Here is a 24,902-nt window from a genome sequence, read left to right as displayed (position 1 = left end):
ATTGCCCTGGGGTGGGGCGTTGATGGGAGGTGACATGTGTGTTATGGTAGTAGGGGTTTCGTGGAAATTTTCAGCACACTTACCATCAACTTAAAATCTTAAAAGAAGACAGCAAAGTTTAGCTTTTAGAAATACATTTGACTGCAAAGGTTTGTGTGATAAATCTTCAAGTTTAAAAATTTGTGAATGAACTTCATAACAGAAATATAAATAGAAAGATATCTTTTTCTTATTTCACCAGGAATCCATCTCCCTGTTGACCAAAAATACTTTGGAAATCAGGGAGAAATTCATTGACTATCAGTAACCCTACAAAGCAATTTGGGCACCATACTCTAAGTTCACAAGTTTACTGCCACACATAAAGGAACCAAACTAAATCAGCCATTTAAAATAGGACCATTTGGGGGGATACTTTATTAGCCATACTGAGCTACTAAAAAAGCACCTCTGTGCTGAGCTAGCTTTGTTCCAAATTAAAAACCTACAGAATACAGTGGGAAATCATAAATTTACCAAATTCTGTGCTAGCAACTATTACTTTGTTATTGTTTGCTTTGAGGTAGTGTCTAACTATGTAGCCAAGGCTGGCCTCCTGCCTTAGCCTCTTGAGTGTTGTGATTACAGTTGTGGACAACAGACCTGGCTTTAAAAATGACTGTAATCTTCCTTTTTCTCAATTGCAATAGTTCAACAAACATATACAGAGAACTCAGAATTGGCCTCCCAATTTACTGCATCTATATTAATTCATGTTCTTGGCTCTGAATAATGAAGTATTTGTTTCATTGGTCATTGAGTAGACCACAACTACTAGAAGCTGCAAGACCATGAGCTCCTGGGTTCAGCATTTCTTCTCAGTGATAAGAAATCGCCATCGTCTAGGTATACATGTTATCACGGTCCTATCAATCATGGTCCATTTAAAATGCTAGCAAAAGTTGTACGCAAATCTTCAAATGACTGTGATTTGTTCCACATATTATGGATCCTCTGCAAAAACAAGTAAGATATAAATCAGCATTTTACAGGAAAAAATATCAAAACAAAATGAGGATGAGGTATCATTGTTCAAACAATGGAATATTTTAAGCAAAAGTTATTTGAAAATAATTCTGTTTATTTAAGACAAATTCCAGAGTGGATGTGTTTGAGATGCAAATTATCACCCTTCAACACATAAACAATAGTTATAAGTTCTGAAAATTAATAGAGACTTGCAATCTCCTTGATTCATACACCTTAATCCTTCAATTCAGAATCAGAATGTGACACATTAAACAGCCAGAAAAGGACTTCGAGGAGAAAAACCTGTGTGTGGCCAAGAAAGGAGAGAATTCCTTACACAGCCAGAGTTAACGAGATCCAACAGATGACTGCTTCCATTCTACACAAAGCGCCAATCCCAAAACAGTAGTACTCAAAATGAACACATGGCTTCTGATCTGCGACCTTCCTTCCTTCTACAGCTACACTGCAATGTAACCAACAGTCCTAACACCCAGATGCAAACTAATATTATACATGCCAAACACTACATTTCATTCATCATATCAGAACAACATTACCAAACGAAAATTGGTGATCTGAATTAAATGTTCCAAGTACCCATTTTTCCAAAAACAATTAGAAAGAGAAAATCAAACATTCTAAGCATTATTTTGCATAGTTCTAAGACTATCAAATAAGGTGTTTCTATAAATAAAAACTTCACTCCAAACACTTATATAACATACAAACCAAGGAATTGCATTAGAAATCCTTAAACATTTTAAACAGTTCAGCAACACAAGTATATATATATATATACATATATAATATGTCTTTGTAAGAGTGAAAACATCACAAACAACATAACTTATGAATGTATCATGTTAACTCTTAGTATACAGTACTGGATTTGTAATAACCAGGGCAGTAAAATGAACACTGAGGTCACTTTATGTTAAGACAATGATCCTTCAGAGGACATTAAATACTTGTTTTTCATAAACATTTTTGGGGTTTGGCTTTGTAATAAATATGTAATAAATATCTGAGCTGCACTGCACATGTTGAGAGCTTATCTTTCCCCATTGGAAAGTCTTTCTCCAGAATCATAGTGTTTTAGAGGCATCCCAGTGGATAGGAAGTTGGGATTTTGCAGCAAGTCTGTTAACAAAGCAATCTTATCATCCACATGCTCCTGGAGCTTATATATTCGTTGATCAATATAGTCCATAAGTCTCTTCTCCATCAATTCCATATTTTTAGAAAGAATCTTTTCCAAGTAGGAGCAAATAGGCTGTTCTTCGAGTCTAAAGATAAAATTTAAAATGTATCAATTTCCCTAACATGAAAACAAACCGAGCTATGCAACAAAAGCTATTATACACTGCTGAAATTTGTCTTCACAACTGTACCGCCCCCTTATGCTGCATTTCTAAAATACACTGCTGAAATTTGTCTTCACAACTGTACCGCCCCCTTATGCTGCATTTCTAAAATACACACACAAGGGTAACCAGACCTGAAGGTCCTCTACTCTTATATTTCTTTAATTTTCTTTATTTTGTACACCACTGCAGTAGGAATATAAACATGAAGGTGAATCACTGAAGGACAAGCCTTCAGAAAGCATCTTTTTTACTTTGAGCTCAAAATAAAAACTGATCTTGCACGTGTTTTGAAGCCATCATGTATATATTTCAAGTACTCCCCAAGTAGCTGTACAATTTAAGCTTATCTTTTCATTTTTTAAAAACGAAAACAACAAAACTTAACTAGCATAAAAGAAACTGAAGTGCCTGATTGGCTATGCCATTTTACATTCCCACAAGCCACATGTGAGAAACCCCATCTCTCCACATCGCTTTCCTACATTTTAGTCATTCAAATAAGCAGTGACATGTTATATTTTATTGTGCATCTCCTTAATCATCTTTGCATGTACTTGTCCTCTTTGGTGATATGATTCACTGTTCCATATATGTTCTAAGTAAGATTATTTTTAATGTTGAATTATATGCATTCTTTAGATCCAAGTCACCTGTTGGGTCTATGACTGCAAGTATTTCCTCCCTGCTTTATTTTAATTCGCCCTCTTTACAGCGTTTTTCACAGGCATTAGTTTTAAATGGTGATGCGGTCTACCCCCCAGTTTTTCATCCTGTGGCTCATGCTTCTGGTGTGATACCTAAGAAACCTTCCTCCCACGTTAGAAATGTTTCATAGTTTTGTAACTTGTGTTTTTATTCTATGATCCATATTATGTTCATGTTCATTTGAAGCATAAAGGCAATGATGGCTCACTTTTTGCCGGTGGGTGTCAAATTACTGCACACTCAATACAACATGTTACTTCTGAGCTTTGTCAAGAACTCCTTGGGGCGCCGGTTAGGGCTATTTCTGAGTTTTCTATTTTATTCACCAATATTAGGCTTGAATTCTATAGCTACATGATGTCTTGAAATCTTTCTTTCCTTAGAATAATCAATATTTACAAAAACTCGTGCTAAACTTTTCGGAACTGGACCACACCTGTATTTCAGTTAAGGAGAATTCCACCTGTGTTTCAGTTCAGGAGAATGGCTGTTTTTACTATGCTGCGTCTTTAAATGGATGAACCTGGTATCTCCATCATCTTAGTTGTCTCTGACTTTGTTCCTCAAGTACCTGACAATTTTCAGTTCACTGATCCTCTACCTATTTTGTTAGATTTATATGTATAACCATCTTATGGACCTATGTTTTACATGTATCTACAAGTGTTTTTGTGTATTTCAAGTTATTTGGAGTAAAACTTTGGGGAAAAGGGTAGTACTAATTTCATAAAATGAATCGGGAAGTCTTTCCTCTATTGTTCACCACGTTTGGCAGACTTGTCCAGTGGGACATTTGGGCCAGAATATTTCTTCTATATGAGCTCTCTGTGTTAAGAGTTAGCTCTGTGTCAGTGCAAATACTTGAAAAGCATGAACTTTAGGAAGGAAAGCTTTATGTGGCTCATGATTAGCATTGTCTATCCATGATCGGCTTGCGCCATCGCTGTGGGTCTGGAGAGAGAGATCACCATGGCAGCAAGAATGTGCAGCAGGTCAAAGTTGTTCACCTCATTGCAAACAAGGAGCGTAATGAAAGGCAGGGAGGGGCAGGATGTCCTTCAAAGCATGGCACCCCTGTGACCTACCCCATCCAGACAGGCCTCACTTCCACTGCCTCCAAATAATGCCATCCAATTATGACACTGTCGGTGGATTAACACACTGATTACAGCAGAGCCACCGCGAGCCAATCACTTTCAAATGACTGACTCTTCGCCCTAGGGATCAAGCCTTTGACACACGAGGCTTCTCAGGGCACACTTGGTAGTCAAACCATAACAGCCTGGAATTAAACTTCAGTCCTTTCAGTGGTTACGGGGTTACTCTATTATCTACTTCATGTTGTAGTTGTAATAGTTTGTAGTTTTTAAGGAATTAATCCATTTCCCCTAGGAGGAGGATTATTTGTGAGCATAAAATTATACTAATGATTCCCTTATTGTCTCTAGAATGGCCTTAGGATCTGTGATGGTATTCTCCATCACATTCCTCAGATTGCTGTTGGCATCTTCACTCTTATTTGCCAGTCTTTCTAGGAGCTCATATTTTTAGTAGTAAGGAATAAGCTTCATCATCCAGTAATTTTTGTTTGCAATTAAACTGATTTCTATTTTATTATTTCCTTTTTTGTTTGGGAATTATTTTCCTTGGCTTTTAAAAAACACATTTAACTTTTGTTTTTGAGAAAGGGTCATATCATTTAGTCCAGACTGACCCTAAAATTGCCTTGAACTCCTGCTTTTCCTGCCTCAGCCTCCTGAGTGCTGTGGTTACAGGTGTATATCATCATACCTAGCTTTAAAATCAATTGCTTTGATGGTTGTAGGTCTACTCAAGGTGATCAATTTCTTTTCTTTTTTTTTCTTGTTGGTCATGGGGCTTGAACTTGGGGCCTAAGCACTGTCCCTGAGCTCTTTTTTCTCAAAGCTAGTACTCTACCACTTTAAGCCACAGTGCTACTTTGGTTTTCTGGTGGTTAATTGGAGAAAAGAGTCTCACAGACTTTCTTACCCAGGCTGGCTTTGAACTGCAATCCTCAGATCTCAGCCTCTTGAGTACCTAGGATTACAATCGTGAGCCACCAGCACCCAGCTTATGAATTTCATTTCTATTGGTAGTTGTAGTTTTATGAACTCTCCTTATTACTGTAAGCAAACAGTACTATACACATCCTTATCAATATTTCTTTAAATGCATCCCGCAAATCTTACTATGTATCTTTACTCATTTCCATAAAACTTCTGGTGAGACCTCTTAAAACTGATTTCAGTTTGTTATTTAATCTTCAAGTGTTTGGGGAAATCTCTTACTGTGCGCTATTGAGCTATGATTTCTTGTTTCTCTATGTTTAGAGAAAATACTCTGACTTCAATTTTACATTCTGTTAGGTTTCCTTTAGGACTTAAGATGTGATTTATCTGTGAATCCTCCACAGACAAACACACAAAATGTGCATCTGCTATTGTTGCAGAGTCTTCTGTAAATGTCAATTCAATCCTGTTACTGGCGGATGGTACTTAGGCCCAAACTAATGTGACTGCCTCATTTTCAGATAAACATTACCTATCAATATATTATTATTTATACTATTATACTATTTAGTTTGGCAAAAAAGTTAAGCCAAAACAATGTCCAGAGTCCTGAATTTCAGTCTACAACAATATTTTGACACAATAAAATTATTATCTGTGAAAAAGGACTGGAGATAATCTTAGTATTAGCAAATTCATAATTAAATACATGCTGCAAAGATGAGAATAAAAGCTTATATACCGGGGATAAAAGCTTATATACTGTAAGTAGTAACCACTCTACTATAGTTTTTGATTACTCCAGAAAAATCCTGTATCAAACCTATCTATAAAGAAAATCTGTTGCAATGTCAAACTTACTACAATTAGAAATTAGTACAAACAAAAATAACCCCTCTGTATATCACCTTTACAATAAAAAAAAGAAAGTGAAAACAAGGCCAACATGACTCCTACATGACTCTTCTTCTATTATGCAAGTAAGTTTCCACTACAACACTTAGCTGAAGCTTGTACCCCTCCACAAAATAGACGTCTGGCCAATGCGCGCCGCCGCCTGTCAAAGCAGCCGGTTCTGCTCTACAGAGCAGGGTTAATGCACATTTTAAAAGCTACTACAACTTTCTATGGAAACAGATCCTTAGTGTTGAGACAAATCTGTTTCTTTTCATCTGATTTCCTATCAAATCTAAGCTACATTTGTCTCGATATAAAATACTTACGCAGCACCAACAGTGCCTTCCTGGGGCTTGGGGCCGTTTTCCTGCCATTTGGTGCTCTGCCCCATGCGAACATGGCTCACTTGACTGCATATCTTCTGGAGAAAAGGCAGCAGCTCAGAGTCGGGCACGCTCGAGTTGTCATTTGCTTTCTTCGGTAAGAAAGACATTGCATTTTTAAGATCCTTTTCAAGAAGGGAATGATGATGTGGCACAATTTTACACTGGTTTTTCATGTTTTCTTCAGCCGGTGGCTGTGCACTTTTATCAATGAGAGCCTTTAAGTTTTCAGCCATGTGTGCAGATGTCAATCCAGTTCTAAAGGCAAAAGGTGTAGAGGATGACCTGTTTGAGGCTCCCGCAGGAGATGACTGGAGGGAGATGGCATGCTTGTATCCAGCAGTTCCCAAAACAGACTGAAGCTGCTCCCCAAGGGGAATACAATTCTAAACAAGTTAGAAAAGCCAACGTTAAGAATAACAGCTCACTGGTTGGAGGACTTAGCAGGGGTCTGGCACTGCACATCGCTTCACAGAGTTCTCAAAACATCTTCATGAAGATGTTATACTGCTATTTTGCAGTATTAGGTAGAGTGGACCAAAGTCAAAGGCACCTGGCCAACGCAACCAGGAAGTGCTGGGAACAGGACGTAAACCCAGCAACCTAACTCTATGGTCATCATTTCACTCTAGTTCCCCCCACCCCCAAATTAAAATTAACACTAGTATGCATCATAAAAATGTACTGGCATATCTTAATATTTTCACTACAAAGGTTGCCTTACTTTATGGCAATAAGAGTATTCTTAATTTAGTAATAATAGTTGATCATTTTGTTAGCATTCAGTATCATTTCCAATGTTCAGTCTATGGTAGGATACTTATTTTTACCCGATCCTATCTTTTTTTTCCCCTTATGTGCCAGTACTGGGGCTGCATGAGCTTCCTTAGCTTTTCACTCAAAGTTAGTGCTCTACCACTTGAGCCACACCTCCACTTCTGTTTCTTTTGCTGGTTTATTGGCAATAAGGGTCTCTTGGATTTGTCTTCCTAGATTGGCTCTGAACTGTGATCCTCAGATTTTAGCCTCCTAAGTAGCTAGGATTACAGATGTGAACCACCAGCACCCAGCTTGATCACATATTTATGATAGGTTTTTACAAAAGCTAGATGGAAAATTACATTATTTAAGGTCAGATGTTCTATGGGTATATTTGTGACACTGATTAAGATGAGGGTAACACTTGGCTAATGGCTTTAAGAGTTTCCAAAATAATAAACTGGGGCTGGGAATATGGCCTAGTGGCAAGAGTGCTTGCCTCCTACACATGAAGCTCTCGGTTCGATTCCCTAGCACCACATATATGGAAAACGGCCAGAAGGGGCGCTGTGGCTCAGGTGGCAGAGTGCTAGCCTTGAGTGGGAAGAAGCCAGGGACAGTGCTCAGGCCCTGAGTCCAAGGCCCAGGACTGGTCAAAAAATAAAAAGAAGAAGAAGAATAAACTGTACTCTGGGTATATACCTTAACTGCTTATGCAATACGCTTTCTTTAGAAGATTCTGGCTTACCTTGAAGAGAAAGTTATACTATATTCCTATCAGGCTTTTCAATTTTTCAACTAAAGAAAAATGACCCCCACTCTAACTATCAAGGGCACGTGGCTCTATCTTCCCATGTTTGCTGTTCAACAGCTTCTGAGAGAGACTGGAAAAGTCATTAGCAAGATTAGCTGGAGAAACTCTAGGCATTCTAAAACTCATCACTAAACCAAGCCAGATCAACATTCTCTTATTCAACAAGCATTCACCAGAAATCTCTGTGCTCGGCTCTATTTCAGACTATGAAATACAGCAATGATCAAACCAAATGAAAACCTTAACCTCTTGAAGCTTACATACTAGGGGAGCAGGGAGAAACTACGTAGGAAGAGGGAAGGGAAGGAAGAAGAATATATCATTGGATGGAGATGGTGGTAAATGAAGCCCAGGAAAGAGAAATTTTGCGAGGAAAGGTACCCTTTTCGTAACAATTCAGCTGGGCGCTGGTGGCTCACGCCTGTAATCATAGCTACTCAAGAGGCTGATATCTGACGACTGCAGTTTGAAGCCAGCCGGAGAGGGAAAGCCTGGGAGACTCCTTACTACCAAAAGAGCTGCGTTCAAGTTGGGTAAAGTGCTAGCCTTGAGCACAATGCTCAGAGGCAGCACCAAGGCCCTGAGTTCAAGCCCCAGGACCAGCACCAAAAAAAAAAAAAAATCCCTTCTTCTTTTATAGAAATGCACTTTGGAAGCACTTGGATGTGAGGGCGATCTGGCTGCGACATCTGTCACCCCATTGATCGCCAGGGTTGATTCGGCTGATCTGGCTGGCTAGGCGGGTGTCCCCTTCCTCCCTCACCGCTCCATGTGTGTCCATGTGTGTCCCTCCCGAAGCTGCGCGCTCGGTCGAAGAGGACGACCATCCCCGATAGAGGAGGACCATCCCCGATAGAGGAGGACCGGTCTTCGGTCAAGGGTAGACGAGTAGCTGCGCTCCCCTGCTAGAACCTCCAGACAAGCTCTCAAGAAATGCACTGTGGAAGAAGGGTCTTTATATACAGAAATGATAAATGACAAACCTGTCAATTTACCTTATTCTATCCAGTGCAAGTTTTGAGTAAACTTAAAATATTTCTAGAATATTTAATATGAACTATATATAAGTATAAATAACATCTCACCTTTGACTCAAAAAAACCTTTACAGTCATAATGGGGAAAAAAAAAGCCCTAATTCCTCTGTGATCCCTCAAAAGCTTATATGGCAGAAACATGATAAATGTATGCTAACAATAATGACACAGTGGAGTGAATGTCATATGGTGGTCATTAAGTTGTCAGAAAATTTAAATAGAACATTTTTCATGTTAAGGTATTTCTATGGAAAGTGTTCTTTCCTGACGGCTATATAGTATTCTAATTATTTATAAGAAATTCACTAAAAACAAGACTAGAAAATGCAGCAGTGGAAAATGTACAGAAGTGCTTCAGAAAACAGGACGTGACATCCTCAGGTGTGGCTGCAGTGTGCGCAGTGGGAAGCAGCTGTAGGGAGGAGGCCGTGGGCCTCTACAGCCACAAAGCCGCCCCGGAGACCCGCGACCCGCGGTTAGGTTACTGCGGTCAACACTGGGGCATACAACACCCACGGGAAAAATCGCTTCTTTGTAACCTAACACTTCTGTTCAACTGAAATTCACAGAAAGGAAAACTTGCTATTTACACAATATCACCATAAAGTTGTAACAACACAACTCAAAACTTTACCATCGAATTTCAGTCCCTTCTAAAGTTGAGGTTTAAAACACAGAAGTCAGTAAACTACTTAGATTTTATCCATGTATCTCCTCTAATCATTACCAAATACTTTCTCAATAGTTTCTCCTTTTTAAAAAATCTTCCACTAAGAGTTATTTTCAAACTATGATTTGCATGAGATTCACCTAGGCATGAACTATAGGCGTGACTATTCAAGACTCCTGACTCCTGAGACCTAGCCTTTGGATTGAGCGGTGACAAGAGAAGCAGCCAGGGGCCTTACACAGGAGAAGGACCAAGTAAGTCCATCTACATGTGGCTCAGGCAGCTGAAAAGTCAAGGATGGAGTGGAGCTGAGCAGCAGGACCAGTTGAGTAACGACTGCGGTATCCAGTGAAACAACAGTGGGAAGGATACGCTTCCGCCTTCTGATTTCTCTCTACTTGGGCTACTCCAGTACTAGCACTGATACCTGTAACCCCTGTTGTACTTGTAAGTTCTCTACCTCAATTACTTATGTTAAATTTCCACACCAATCCTGTGATCTGTGTATTTAAAATTCGCAAGATGAATTTTAACCTGAAAATTCATATTAAAAATAAATTTGGGGCTGGGAATATGGCCTAGTGGTAAAGTGCTCATCTCGCATACATGAAGCCCTGGGTTCGACTCCTCAGCACCACATATACAGAAAAAGCCAGAAGTGGTGCTATGGCTCCAGTGGTAGAGTGCTAGCCTTGAACAAAAAGAAGCCAGGAACAGGGCTCAGGCCCTGAGTCCAAGCCCCAGGACTGGAAAAATAAATAAATAAATAAAAAATAAATAAATAAATTGAACCTTCCCAAAAGGACAGAACCAAGAAGTGGCAGGATGGGAGCTTCAGAGTCCTTTTGTCATCAAAGCTTTTCTCTTGCTTCTTAATCACACTGCTGTCTTTGGCTCTTCAGGATCTCCTTTCTTCTCCTCACGTCCTACCAAACAGCTACGTTCCAAAGGTCGGTCTTCCTAGCTTCAGTCTCTCCTGCTGAACTGTTCCCACTGTGAGCCCATCTCCCAGACCTTGCAGCCTCTTCCAGAGGTTCCCTCTACGTCCCCAGCCTGTGCCCCCAGAGGCAGTCAACTTCCTGCCAAGTCATGTCTTAGTCGCGGCTCAAACTCAGTATCCCCAAATTAAACTCCTTTTGTTTCCCCCGAGGGTTTCTGCCCCTGGAAGCCAAATTATATTTCTGGTATCGCCATCCTCAAAACTTCAATGTCACTTGTGATTATTTTTCTCCCCCAATACCATTTTAAGTTAGCAGTCTCAATAGCTCAACTGATACAAAATGGCACAACCTAGTATCTTGTTACTGTGTCTAATCTTAGACCCCATCCATCAACTCTCATCCTGGCCAGGAACAACCTGGACAGCCATTCTCCTTGCTGTGATCTTGCTTTAGTTAGGTCACCTGGTGTGCATCAGTGGGTTAAAATCTCTTAAAACAGGCCAACAACCTTCACAGATTTAAAGTGGCATCCAAAGCTCTCGATGATCTCGGAGAATCTACTTTGCTAATCTATCTGTCAAAGAGGAAAAAAAACCTTCTAGTCAATTCCTAGCTATATCATTCCTTCTAGCACAGAAAATTTCATCCCTACTATCATTTCTCTCGAATAGTCACCTTTCCAGTGAATTTGCCTAACCCCATTCTTTTTTCTTTAGTGGCTTGGATAAAATGTCACTTACTTATTTTAATAAGCCTTTTTAAATCTATCTCATTATTCCCAACTTACATGATTTAAATTGCTTAATACAGTTTATAGACAGGCTATGGGCGAGCTGGCCATCTGGGTACCCTCAAGCCAGTGCCCTGCTCATTAAGAAGGCGAATTCTATTGGTGGGGAAGTCTACAAAATGTGACGTCTGTGAAACTGAAATGAGTTAAATCACAGAACAAATTTAAATACAATTACCTTACTAAACAACATTCTTTTGAAACTTCAGTGGTATCTGGAAATGAATCCATTTCTGCTTACCTGCTGCTGAAACCTAACCATGTTCATCAGTTGCTGAGCTCCAGGTGATAACTTTGACCCCATGGACTCCATTATGGTTTGGATATTGTCGAGGTCTATTCGTGATCCTAAAGCGGAAGTGCTTTGTGATGAACTTGGTGACACTGGTCTCATCTGTACCATGACTTTACTGATGAACACACACTGCTTTTCACCAAAGGACAGTAACTATTATGAAACAAGAAAGTTCCAGGAAATGAAACTAAAATCAGTTATCATTTAAGATCACTTTTCGGCATTACCAAAGCAAGAGTAGACTATTCAAGAATCTAAAAATTAAACTTCAGGATCTGGAGGTATGGCTCAAGTGGTAGAGCACCAGCCTTGAGCAAAAAAAGCCAAACAACAGTGTAAGGCTATGAGTTCATGCCCAATTACTGGCACAAGAAGTAAATAAAGTTAAATGAAAGAAAAAGACTTAGAATAAAAATTAACATCAAATATATTTTTAAGGTTTTCTTCAGAGTAATCAGGCAGAAAAAATTCCAATGCATCATGAGGCTTAAACCAACAAAACAAACAGTTTTCAAACTATAAGCTGGGCACCAGTGGCTCACCCCTATAATCCTAGCTACTAAGGAGGCAGAGATCTGAAGAGCGAGGTTCAAGCCAGCTCAGGGAGAAAAGTCCCTGTGAGATACTTATCTCCAATTAACCACTCAAAAACTGGAAGTAGCATTGTGGCTCAAGTGGGAGAGTACTAGCCTTGAGCACAAAGAGGCTCAGAGACAGCACCTAGGTGCTGAGTTCAAGCCTCACAACTGACAAAAAGAAAAAAAATCCTATAAGAAACACATAAAATTAAACAGGGAATTAAAGCTTTATTTACTTAAGTTAAAATGAGCCATATCAATCTTTGATCCTTTATAACATAATTGAACATTAGCTGTCCACAAGCCCATACCATGTTTACTGAAATCCTAAGCAAAATCAGGTGAATTAATTTAGCTGGCTGGTTTACATGCAAAGAAGGTAAATTTAGGGATAACTCTAACTTGTCAAAGGAATTTAGTGAATAAAAGAACCTGGCTCTTCAGTCTGTTATGACAGAGTTTTTGTTTCTTCTATATTGGTTGTTTTATGATACGGTGTGGGGTTGGGACCAAGGATATCAAGTATACAAGCAAGTATTCTACTTCTCAAGCTACATCCCTAGCCCTCTAAGGGTCCATAGTTTACACATCTACTTAGCATTTCTCAACTAAAACTGGACACCAAGTTGGTTTAATTGTACTGTCAAACCAACAGAAAGTAAGACTACGTAGAACAAACACAACTTAAAATTTAAATGAATTTAAAAATTTGGCAGTAACTTACCTTTACTTTACAAGAATGTGTGGAAGATTCCAATTTCAGATACTTTTTGTACAAAATAATCTTTTCAGGTTCACTAAAAATAAAACAAAATTCTCTTTCAACCACTGTCACGTTTAGCATTTACATTTAGAAGTAAGTTTTTCCAGGACAACACTTTAAGCCTGAGATTCCCATTTCCTAGTGAGGCTCGGGCTGTTGGTGTCCTCACTGCCTTTGCAGTGCCTTCAAGAACTTCACCCACTTACAGACACTACATCCACTACACTAGCTGCACTAGGACTGAAGGAGACGTATGTGCAATTGTGTCACACAGAGCCTGTTTTAAAGCTCAGGAGGCATGGCATGGCTCTTAGTTCTAACGTACAAGAACATAAAACAGTTCCTATTTTAAGGAAAGACGAGGAATCTTTCAATGAGTTCAATTAGAAAACTGCAAAGTGTGAGCTTTAGAACAGGTTAACAAGTAGGCTTATAGAGCTGAGCCTTAGATACCTACAACATTATAATAAGTTTTCTAAAAAGAAAAGGCGTTCAGTGTTTCAGACTAATGTTCGGAAAATAGATTGCGGTATATTAAAGAAGACAAGAAACACATTTCCCTGGTTTGCTTCCAATTAAAGTCCTCCCAGTAATTACCAATCGCTTTCTACCAATTCACTTCCAACATCCTACAAAACAAAACAAAAAACAGGCCGATTTAGGCTGTCTATAAGAGGCCTAATGGTGTATAACATTTTACACTTACTGGCACGTGTTTACTTTCTGCCCCTTAATGTCTGCCGTGGATGTCAGAGCCTCAAAGAAGCAGTGCAAGGCTGAGGGAAATAAAAAGCTGACGACCTGGGCCCAGACAAGTCACAAACCTGTTATCCAGGACAGTGCAGACATTCTTGCCCCTGCTGGTTCCACAGTACTCCTCTCCTAGGTACACTTCCATATTCCTTGCTGAACTGAGAATGCCAATGGAAAGGATTTCTTCGCCTCCATGAGGGTCGCAATTCAGATAAAGGAAGCAGGGGTGCTCACTTTGGGGGCTGCTGCTCCTCAAACTCACCAGATCCTGGCTGAGAAGGGAAATGATTAGGAAGTATTACGCCGGTTTCTCTCTCTCTGCGCGGTACTCATAGCACACTCTTTACATGACAGGTAATAGAGACAGACTGGCATCCTTCCCCCCCCCCCTTAAAAAAAAGTTGACAGGTTTTTTTTTTTTATTATTACAAAAGCACTTTTCTGATGTGGTCATTTGAATAATTATTTCCTCTAACTGCCACTGGCCCTGAGGTCCAAGCGCCTCCCCCTAATGGTTTACCCACAGGTGCTCGGCGCAGAGCTCAGGAGGAAGGCTCCCCACATCAAGGCTGGATATGGACATTCTACTAACACCTGTGACTAAGTCTATCTCCCGGACGGCCACCGTGCGGTTCTCTGTCGTGGAGCTTTAGCGGTCGTGCCTTGGGTTCTGCCCGCCGTTTCGGGTGAAGGAGCCCAGGGCAGATCCTGACCGACCCAGGGCGGGGGGGAGGATGCTTTGAAGCCCGGCTTCCAGGCTGCAGCCGCCCCGCCGCCGAGTCCCCCACCTCCCTCTCCCCACTGCGCAGCCCCGGCCCCGCTCGCGGCCCCGGCTCCCCCCCCCCCCCCCCAGACGCGTGGCTCTGTCACCGAGCGAGCGAGGGCCGCCACCCCAGTCCCCGCGGGCCCCCGCGCACCCCGGAGCAGGCGGCAACAGCAGCTCCTCCCAGTCCAGGTCCGAGGCGCCGAGCCCGGCCCGGGCGAGCAGGCTCGGCGCCGGCGCCCCGCTTTCCGCATCCCAGGAGGAGGTCAGCGTCGGGCCGCCGAGCGGCCACGCGTCCTCGGAGCCGGTCTCCATCGCGCCTGCAGCTCAGCTCAGGCCCGGCCGCGGAACCTCTCTTCCAGGGCCCGAGTGTCGGTCCGGGGCGGAGCGGGGCGGAGCGAGAGCGCACCGCGACTTCCGGCCGCTTCCCGTCCCCACGCCAGACCCGCCGCTTTTCCCACTCGGAGCGGGGACCCGGCGAGCGGATACGCGCATGCGCCGCGGCCGGAGGGCGCCGCGGCGTCCCAGCGCGGCGGGGGGGAAGGGTCTCGGGGCGGACGTGCGCGTGGACGTCAGTTCACCTGCTTCGGAGCCGGGCGCAGGCGCGGTGCGTCGCGCGCGCACCGGGGGCGGTTGGTGGACGTTGGCCCTGGGAACTGAGGAACTGATGACGTGGGCGACGTGGGCTCGAGGGCTCGGGGCGGGGTGGGCACGGCGAGGAGCCCGAGTGGGCCCGGTCGAGGGCGGTCTCCTGGTCCCACGTGACCGGGTGACCCGGAAGTGAGCGCGGATCCCGCCAGCTTCCGGCGTGGCGTGTGTGCGGTGGTGGCCGTGGGTCCCAGCTCCGCCGCCCTCTCCAATTAACAATTATATTTTTTTTAAAAAAAAGAAATAGTGGTTGGTTGTTAAGGTCCAGTTGTGCTAACCTGTCCTTAGTTCAGTTCTGTACTTACTGTTTCCGGTGGGTTAACTTTCACTGCAACTTGAGCCAGTCTCTCAGACCTTTCTGTTAGCATTTCCCCAGCCTCAGGTCCTCAGCTCCTCCCACTAGCCCCCAGATCCACCCATACCTAGTGAGCCACTCCTACTCACTACCTACCTACTTCCCCTTTACCCCCAGAGAAGCTGCCACCTGGATGAGGTGCAGATGCCATGTAGCTCCCTCTCCTGTGGGAACTATGGCCCCACTATGAACCTCCTTATGAACCTTCTTCTCCTGCTTGTGATTATCTCCGCATGGTCCCCTGGGATGGCTGGGACATATCCTTTCAGTATCTCACTTAACTTTTCCCAAACTGACCTCCAACTCATGATGTCCCAAGCAGTTGAGGCTAGGGATAGGTGCCACCACACCACTTTTTTTCCTTAATATTTTTTTTATCTTGGTTGAATCCACAAATGCAGAATCTATAGAGAGCAGTGGAGGGCAACTGTACTTAATACTGTCAAGATAGCACATCTCAAAGTGACTGATCTCTCCAGCTTGACCTATAGACTCAGTATGATCACAAGTCCCAGTGAGTTTTTCGGTGAGTACCAAATTATAAAGTTCATGTGGAAAGGCTAACGACCTAGAAGAGCCATCAAATCATCAGAGTGTTGGAGGACTGACACTGGGCAATCAAGACTTAACTCTAAAGCTAGGGTAATCAAGCCTGTGGAACTGAGGAAAAGAGCGGTAGATCAGTAACTAAACTGGAGCGCCTAAAAATTAAGCCTACAAGAATGTAGGCCTAGGACCATAAAACAGAAAAGTTTTTCCCACTAGTGCTGGAACAACTGAACAAAACTTAGACCAGGCAGAGTGGCTGGTAGTTTTTTTTTTTAATTTTATTTAAATTACATTTATTTATTTTTGGCCAGTCCTGGGCCTTGGACTCAGGGTCTGAGCACTGTCCCTGGCTTCTCTTTGCTCAAGGCTAGCACTCTGCCACTTGAGCCACAGCGCCACTTCTGGCCATTTTCTGTATATGTGGTGCTGGGGAATCGAACCGAGGGCTTCATGTATATGAGGCGGGCACTCTTGCCACTAGGCCATATCCCCAGCCAGCTGGTAGTTTTAATCTCGGGTACTCTGAAAGCCACAGAGATTGGGAAGGTCACCGTTAAAGGCCGGCCTTGAGTTAGTGAGACCTGCCTCAGTTAATAAGCTGGTGATATCAGCAATTTGGAAGGCTACAGGCAGAAGGGTATGGTTTGCATCCACGTCTGGAAAAAAAAAAAAAAGGGGAGAGCTCACCTAAAAGGTAAAGCAAAAACTATACTAGGGATATGGCTAGAGTGGCAGTGAACCTAGCAAGTGCAATGCCCCAAGCGCAAACTCAGGTATTAAAAAAAGAAAGAAAATAAAAGGGGTGTGGTGGCGTAGACCTGTAATCCCAGCTCTCTCCTGAGGCTGAGGCAGGAAGATCTCTAGTTCCAGGCCACACAAAACCAGAACTAGTCGCGGACTTCACATCCTCCACAAAAATTAAGTTCCATCCTCGCATCCCTTCCGAGCCCCAAACTCGGCCTTTTCCCCCGCCCGGCCGCCAGGGGGCGCAGCGGCGCCACACGCCCGCGCATGCGCACGGAGCCGGCCGCGTAGGGGCGGGGAGCGGCCGCGCGCGATGACCGCCGCGGAGGCCCGGGGAGCCGACCGCGAGGGGCGGCGCGCGCTGGGGCTCTGCGTGCTCTGCGGCCTGCCGGCGGCGGGGAAGTCGACCTTCGCGCGGGCCCTCGCCCGCCGCCTGCGGCAGGAGCGGGGCTGGGCGGTGGGCGTCCTCTCCTACGACGACGTCCTGCCCGAGGCGCCCCCGGACGGGGCGGGCGCGCGGCCGCCGGTCAGCACCGGGGCGGGGCGGCCGGGCCCGGCAGCGGGCGCTCGGGCCTGGGTGTGGGGTGATCGCCGGCCCGGGGAGCGGGGGGTTGGCAGTGGCTGCGGAGGTGCAGGCCAGGCCGAGGAGGACGGGCGGGAGCACGGGGCTCAGGCTCCCCGGGGGTTCGGTGCTCGGTGTGGGCGCGGGGCCTGCGTTGGCGGGGACGTGGTGTGTGTGTGTGTGTGTGTGTGTGTGTGTGTGTGTGTGTGTGGCTATTCGTACCTGACCACCACATAGCTCGCTTAAGTCTAAGACCAACTTGTGTGTGCTAAGTATACATTTCCCAAGCTGTCTACTTACGCCCCAGCGAGATGAGGCACCTTGGAAAAAAAACGACACATCCAGAGGACAGTCGCCCTCCAGATCACGGCCCCTTGAGATACTCTGAAAGCTTAAGTTTGTCTTTTATTGTTATTATTATTATTATTGGTTAATGCCTGAATGTAGATGAATTCACACGAGTACAAATCAAATAGGATGTGACTGGGCGTCTATGCAGAGATGTTCTGTGTTTGGCCAGTGGGAAAATTCCAGGCCTTTTCCTGAAAGTTTATCTGCTTTTTTGTTCTCGGTTACTTGTGAGGCAAATTCAGTATCAGGGTGGCATTGGATTTGCTTGATAGTATTTTGACCACTTTAGAGAAAACTGGAAGTTGTCAGTTGCTATATTTTGTATCTCTATTAGCGAAGTTTTTCCACTCTTTCTCTACAGAGGCATGGGAGTCTCTTGGCTATTGTGATTAGAAAATCTCACCTTATGGAAGGTTCCGGTGATGTTTTGCATGTGGTGTGATCTCAGTACAAAGGCTTGGACAGGAGTGCTGGGAATGTGGCCTAGAGGTGGTAGAGTGCTTGCCTAGCATGCATGAAGCCCCGGGCTCCATTCCTCAGCACCACGTGAACAGAAAAAGCCGAAAGTGGCGCTGTGGCTCAAGTGGCAGATTGCTAGCCTTGAGCAAAAAGAAGCCAGGGACAGTGCTTAGGCCCCAAGTCCAAGCCCCAGGACTACCAAAAAAAAAAAAAAAAGATGCAAAAAGAAAAAGAAGATTTAGAAGAACTAAATAGAAATTCATTAAAAATAATAATAAATAAATAAATAAATAAAATAAAAAGGTTTGGGGCTGGGACTATGGCCTAGTGGCAAGAGTGCTTGCTTTATATACATGAAGCCCTGGGTTCAATTCACCAGCACCACATATACAGAAAATGGCCAGAAGTGGCACTGTGGCTCAAGTGGCCGAGTGCTAGCCTTGAGCAAAAAGAAGCCAGGGACAGTGCTCAGGCCCTGAGTCCAAGGCCCAGGACTGGCAAAAAACAAACAAACAAAAAAAAAAAAAAAACAAGGCTTGGACAGCAGGAGAGGGATCTCAGCCTCCTGGCCTTGTATTTTCCCTCCAGTGTTCTCTGCAGCCCACAACCAACATTAAGATCAGTTAGGTTCTCAAACCACATTTGTCTTCCTTTGTCTTTCCCAAATCCATCTTGACCCAGGGAACTTTCATTGACTTACCTTGCTGTGTACAGCCTTTTGGCAATTCAGCACCAAACCAGCACCATTTTATCTTAACTCAGCTGTTTAAATTTGGCAAGATATTCACCTTGGCCCCCTCTTTTTCTTACACAGCAGTTCATTCTGTTTATTTGTTCCCTCAGTTGTTCATTTGATACACATTTCTGGAGCACCTGTTGGGTGCTAGGCACTTAGCTGGAGGTTAAGTATACAGTGAACCAGCAACCTGGCAGAGAGATAGAGAGCACACAGGCCTAAAAACCTTAGCCCTGCTAGAGCGGACACCGCATATGTATAGAGTGGAGTGTCTTGATCGACGAGGAAGGGGCTGAATATCATCTGCATGTTGAGTCAAAAGGCTCCAAACAGCACTGGCAGAAGGGAAAGTATATGAGGACGAGAAGCCGGGGTGAACAAGGTATCTGTGGAGTCCTCCAGGTGGTTCTGTCCAGTAAGCTGAGATTGCATAGAGGGCAGGTTGCAAGTGAACCCCGGTAAAACCACCCTTACTGGACAAAGCTTAATGTAAGCTCTTGTTCTTCCATCTTTTGTAGCCATCCCAATGGAAGACCCTTCGACAGGAGCTGCTGAAGTATCTGGAATGCTTCTTGATGGTTGTCATTAATGGGGGTCAGATGTCTGCCCCAGCCAACGTGGCTGAAGCCATGTGGGAAGCTTTCATAACCTGCTTAAAGGATCAAGATTTGGTATTTCCAGTGGTATCTGAGGCCCAGTCTTGCTACGTCTTGGCAAAAACTGTCATTTCTAGACCTTTGCTTTTGGTTTTAGATGACAACTTTTATTATCAAAGTATGAGATATGAAGTCTACCAACTGGCTCGGAAATGTAATTGAAATACCTTCTTCCTTATGCATGGGTATATTTATTCATATTTCAAAAATCACTACTGTCATGCCAGGTGTCAGTGGCTTATGCTTGTAATCCTAGTGGCTCAGAAGGCTGAGATCTGAGGACAGTGTTGCAAAGCCAGCCTGGACAGGAAAAACTGATGCTTTCATCTCCAGTTAACTGCCACAGAAACTGCTGGAAGTGGAGCTGTAGTTCAAGTGATAGAGCACAGCTTTGAGCAAAAAAAGCTCAAGGAAAGAAAATTAAGAATCCCCACTGTTTCCAGAGAGTTTGTTGGATTTAGGAAGTCTATATGGATTTGATTTTTAAGTATTCCAAGTGGAATTTGTCCTGCTGCAGATGAGGTGATGAGAGAGAGAGAGAGAGAGAGAGAGAGAGAGAGAGAGAGAGAGAGAGAGAGAGAGAGAGAGAGAGAGACTGGGAATGTGTCCTAGTGGTAAAGTGCTCGCCTTGTACACATGAAGCCCTGGGTTCGATTCCTCAGCACCACATATATAGAAAAAAGCCGCAAGTAGTGCAGCGGCTCAAGAGGTAGAGTGCTAGCCTTGAGCAAAAAGAAGCCAGGGACAGTGCTCAGGCCCTGAGTCCACGCCCCAGGACTGGCAACAACAAAAAAAAAAAGGAGAGAGAGGTGTTAGATATATGTGTGTATTTCACGTTTTGGAAAGCTAGATCAGTAATTGAGTCATTTTAAACTTTTCAGATTCGTTTGGCTTTTGCCAGCTCTATTTAGATTGTACTTTGGAGACCTGTTTGCAGAGAAATTGCCAGAGACCGGGGGCAGTGCCTAATGAGACCATCCACCTGATGGGAAAAAAGATAGAAAAACCCAACCCTGGGAAAAATGCTTGGGAACACAACAGCCTCACAATTCAAAGTCCAGCGTGTTCTCTGGAGGCCAGGTATCCTACTCAAATCATCCTTGCTACTCAAACCATTCCCTGGTGGTGACCATCTGGGCTAGGCATGCTGAATAAATGCTCAACCATATTGGCTTAGCTTATCCACACACAGGCTCCAGAGTGTTGTGTGGAAGAGCAAGCTGAGGTCCGAAAGATCACTTTGTCCAGTGTCAATGAACTTGTAACCGCTGAGTTCTGAACCCATGTTTGTATAGTAATTATCAAGAGTGAAACTTCACAAGGCCCCAGAAAAATGATAAATAGAACACATCTTTGATGCCCTTGCCTAGGTACAGCAGTCTAAACAGATTGCCTACTAGTTTTCTTACAGAAAGAAATCTGTGGGCTGCAGGTATAGCTCAGTGGTAGAGTACCTGCTTCATTTTATGCGAGGCCTTGCGTTCCAGATCTAGCCTTGCAAAAGTAAAGTTCCTAAGAGTGGAACTGATTCTTCACTATCATATCCTGCCCATCGCTCCAGCCCCCTTGCTACCTACAAACCAACTGGCTTTCTCTCTTCCATGATCACAAGGAACTTGTTCTTGCTTTATGCCTGCTATCTCCTCTGCCCTTCCTACATTCTTCAGTGGACCGCCTGGCCTTCTAAGGAATTCAACAGGGCTCTCCACTCACTCGTAAAAACATGGTTGCATGGTTTACTGTCACTCTTTCTCTTACCACTGCACAAAATTTTTTTTTTCTCAATTCATTTACCTGTCTCTCACGATTACATAATCAGTTTTGGAGGCCAAGGATCATGTACTACTTCCCAGATTAGCACAGTTCAACATCTAGTTGCACATTTTTCATATAAAATGGTCAGTATTTGTTAGATGAATGGATTCTACCTCTGATCAGAGAACTTTGCTAATCCTTATCCACTAGATATGCAGCCCAGAAATACACTTTCTCTGGAATACTTCAGAAACATTCATCTTTCTCTGGGTATTAAGGGAGGACTTTTATAGGCTAGTCCAGAATTTAAGGAGGGAAGGTAATGACTTTTCAAAACTTACTAATGCAGAAAATTAGTATTTTGTAAATTAGGGGAGGCTAGTGCAGCTGCATTTACAAATGAAAGGTAGCTTCCAAACTAGTTCACTTTTGTTCCTTTTAAGATCTTGGGTTACACAAGGATCCTTTAGTATTAATACAAGTTTTTCAAAAACATGTTTGATAGGAGGACTTACTGTATTTTATCCCTCTTTCTCCAGTCTTGAGGTAACTGATATACTGCTTACTACTGCCTTGGAAAATCCAGTAAAGCACACTGAAGACAACGTGGAGCAAAAGGTCAGTCCTCCCAGACAGACTCGGAGCCAGTGAGGAGGATCAATTTGTATAGACCTTTGAACTTTTAGTGTGTAAATTGAATGTTTGGTGAGTAATAGTAAAAAAAAAAAATGCTTTGTCACTGGCTTGGCATCTCACAGGCCTTCAGCTTCTGCTGTCCGGATGCAGCCGGTGCTGGCCAGCTATGCGTGTACTGGCGACCACAGCTCCAGTTAAATGAGGAGGAACACTGGAGACCGCTGACATTGTTGGGGGGCATGCAATATGCAAAGATGGGAACGTTTACACCACAGAAATAAGCCAGAGCTCCACACAGGTGTGGGGAGTTTTTCTTTCCCGAAAAGCTATTAGACATTCTCCAGGATACAGCTGGGATCGGTTTACAACTAGATGTAATTCATTTACACCCTCTCCTGGAGAAAAGCCACCTTAACTTTTCTTACTAGTCCTTCAAATGAGTCCCCTATGTTCTAATCATTTATTTTATAGAACTGTACCATAACAATGTTTATATCCCACAGGAAACTGACAGAATAATTTGTTCTGCTAACTTTCTTCATAAAGCGGACCAGGCACTCCGAAGAACTGTCTCTCAGACCATGAAGGAAGCAAAAGGTATGTTGAATCCTTAGGCTCTGTTTAGCTGCTGTGATGACTCTCCTTTACACTCAGGAAGTTTATTAGTTCCCAAAGCTTTTTATCATGTTAATTTACAGCTACATGTAACTTGAATTCAAATTGTACCTCTGGAATGGGGGTGTTGATCATCCATTTATCTTCCCAATAATTTTACCAAGTGGCTACGTTTTATTAGGCCATTTTTAGATGCTGGGAAATCAACAGGAAGCAGAAGAAGAAAAAGACAAAAGAGTAATTATGGGAATCTGTAAGTGCTCTGAAGAAGTAGGGCAAGGCACTGTACAGTGCTAATGGTAACAGGAAGAGGCTTCTCAGGGAAGACGTTAAACTGAGAGGTGAAGGACACAAGGACACACCCCAAAGCCCACTCCGGACAGCAGACACATGGTGTGCAAATACTAGAGGAAAAGTTGTTTGGAATATTCTGGAACAAAAGAGAGGCCACTGAGCCTGGAGAAGTAGTTAGGACTAAATACATGACCATCATGGAGTTTGAACAAGATCAACTATTGTAAACCTGAATTTTACAGATAAAATATGTGGCAGTTAATAATTTTATGAAAAGAACGTGAATTTTAATTTATTTATGAGTCAAACAATAGCTAACATTTATCCTTATATATATTCTTTTATATAAAGCTAAGTGCTTTATAGTTCCTGATCTTTGCAATCCTGTAAGGTGGATGTACTTTACAAATAGCAGCTTTATATACACATAATCTGTTTATAGTAGCATTATTACTAATAACCAAAAGGTCACTAGACATGTCTATCCATACACTAAAAAATTATTCAGTTAAATAAAATGCAGACAGTATACAATGTGAAGCTTAGAAATCTATGAAATAGCCAGGTGCAGTGGCTCACATCTGTAATCCTAGCTACTTAGGTGGCTGAGAACTGAGGATTGCTGTTCAAAGCCAGCCTGAGCAGGAAAGTCCATGAGACTCTTTATCTCCAATTAACCACCAGAAAACAGGAAGTGGAGCTATGGCTCAAAATGATAGACCACTAACCTTGAGCAAAAGAGCTCAGCAATAGCACTGAGACCCTAAGTTCAAGCCCCATCATTGACTCAAAACAAAAAAAAAAGTTTATTCACGCACACACACTAAACCAATCACAGAATATCACAGAGTATATGACTCCAGTCATGTGAAATGTCCAGAGCAGGGAAATGCTGAGATAAAATTAGGTTAGTGATTGCCTAGAAGTTCTGGGGAAAGACAAGGGGGTAGTTAGTTATAAGGGTGACAGCCAAAGGGATTTTAGGTGAATAAAATGTTCTGAAATTGACTGGGAATGGTTGTGAATATGCTAAATTTCACTGACGTTTAAGTGGATAGATTTATGGTGAGTATATCTCAAAAACCAAAATCTCAGATTCTCAGTAATACTGCCCATGACATTGGCTTCTGTACTGAGCAGAGCAGATGGAACATTCCATCATCTTCAAGGTATTACCTGTTCCAAAACCAAAATGTCACTTATTTCTGCTTTTCACCTTACGGAGGCAAATGTTACTGAGTTGACTGTCATGGCTCTTGCTAACCACAAAGAATCCTTCTCATTTGTCTTCTGTTCATAAACTTCACAGTAAGTTATTTACTTTCTCTGAATTGTTTCATAAGACTTTCTTGGATCACATCAATGTGACCTTTTGTCTGCAAATTATTACAGTGCAATCATGATTTATAGAAGATCCAATTGGTTCATCTGAGGTAATCAAATTAGTTTCTTAGTCCAGATTTATTTAGAAATAATTTGAGACTATCTTTCTTTTTTAGATGAACAACTACTTCCTAACAACTTGAAGCTTTTAGCAGAAGAACTTAACAAGCTCAAAGCAGAATTTTTGGAAGACCTAAGACAAGGAAACAAAAAATACCTGTGCTTCCCACAAACCACTGACATATCGGATGTCATTTCTTCTTTTTGTAGTGAGAAAGATAATATCATACAAAAGTATTTTTCAAAGCAACATTAAAATTTCTGAATTTCCAGTAAAATATCTGATTTGGGTTAAGTTTTTGCAAAAAAAAACCAGTTTAAAACCAGTTTTATCGTACCAGATGTTTTCTAAGACAATGTGAATTTCCAAGGACTTTCAAATAAAAAAGTCTAAAGATCTATTTGTCATAGCAGAAATGACTGGAGCGAGCTGCCTGGGAGATGCCGTGTGGACAGCTCAGCTTGAGTGGCAGCTTCCTCTCTAGTGTGCCAGACCCACAGGGATAAGTGCGGAAGCAGGTTGAATGGATCTGAAAACAAGCAT

At 42.9% G+C, this 24,902-nt stretch overlaps 2 protein-coding genes across 2 annotated transcripts; one reads left to right on the top strand and one right to left on the bottom strand.

The window, feature by feature from the left end:
• Nucleotides 1-85: 85 nt before the first annotated feature.
• C2H10orf88 (chromosome 2 C10orf88 homolog) lies at nucleotides 86-14,967 on the bottom strand. Its single transcript, XM_048338082.1, has 6 exons — nucleotides 14,710-14,967; nucleotides 13,864-14,064; nucleotides 13,001-13,073; nucleotides 11,645-11,851; nucleotides 6,337-6,779; nucleotides 86-2,297 (listed from the first exon to the last, which is right to left on the bottom strand). The coding sequence occupies exons 1-6, from the start codon at nucleotides 14,868-14,870 to the stop codon at nucleotides 2,063-2,065; spliced, it is 1,320 nt and encodes a 439-aa protein (XP_048194039.1). The 5' UTR covers nucleotides 14,871-14,967; the 3' UTR covers nucleotides 86-2,062.
• Nucleotides 14,968-17,159: 2,192 nt separating this feature from the next.
• Pstk (phosphoseryl-tRNA kinase) lies at nucleotides 17,160-24,757 on the top strand. The gene is made up of 6 exons (XM_048338081.1): nucleotides 17,160-17,377; nucleotides 19,478-19,769; nucleotides 20,497-20,695; nucleotides 21,910-21,988; nucleotides 22,510-22,603; nucleotides 24,415-24,757. The coding sequence occupies exons 1-6, from the start codon at nucleotides 17,165-17,167 to the stop codon at nucleotides 24,612-24,614; spliced, it is 1,077 nt and encodes a 358-aa protein (XP_048194038.1). The 5' UTR covers nucleotides 17,160-17,164; the 3' UTR covers nucleotides 24,615-24,757.
• Nucleotides 24,758-24,902: the final 145 nt, after the last annotated feature.

Source organism: Perognathus longimembris, chromosome 2 (genome assembly GCF_023159225.1).
Source record: "Perognathus longimembris pacificus isolate PPM17 chromosome 2, ASM2315922v1, whole genome shotgun sequence".
In the NCBI taxonomy this organism is placed as follows: Eukaryota; Metazoa; Chordata; class Mammalia; order Rodentia; family Heteromyidae; genus Perognathus; species Perognathus longimembris.
Note: the sequence above shows the minus strand (reverse complement) of the source record. Positions and strands in the feature narration are given on the sequence as shown.

Excerpts from the sequence above, each read along its gene's own strand:
- Pstk (XM_048338081.1), top strand. The coding sequence starts at position 17,165 with ATGACCGCCGCGGAGGCCCGGGGAGCCGACCGCGAGGGGCGGCGCGCG. Across the intron at positions 17,378-19,477 it reads GGGCGGGCGCGCGGCCGCCG|CCATCCCAATGGAAGACCCT; the intron begins GTCAGCACCGGG and ends CATCTTTTGTAG. Across the intron at positions 20,696-21,909 it reads GCGTGTTCTCTGGAGGCCAG|TCTTGAGGTAACTGATATAC; the intron begins GTATCCTACTCA and ends CTCTTTCTCCAG.
- C2H10orf88 (XM_048338082.1), bottom strand. The coding sequence starts at position 14,870 with ATGGAGACCGGCTCCGAGGACGCGTGGCCGCTCGGCGGCCCGACGCTG. Across the intron at positions 13,074-13,863 it reads TGCACTGTCCTGGATAACAG|TGAACCTGAAAAGATTATTT; the intron begins GTTTGTGACTTG and ends TTTTATTTTTAG. Across the intron at positions 6,780-11,644 it reads TGGTTAGGTTTCAGCAGCAG|AATTGTATTCCCCTTGGGGA; the intron begins GTAAGCAGAAAT and ends TAACTTGTTTAG.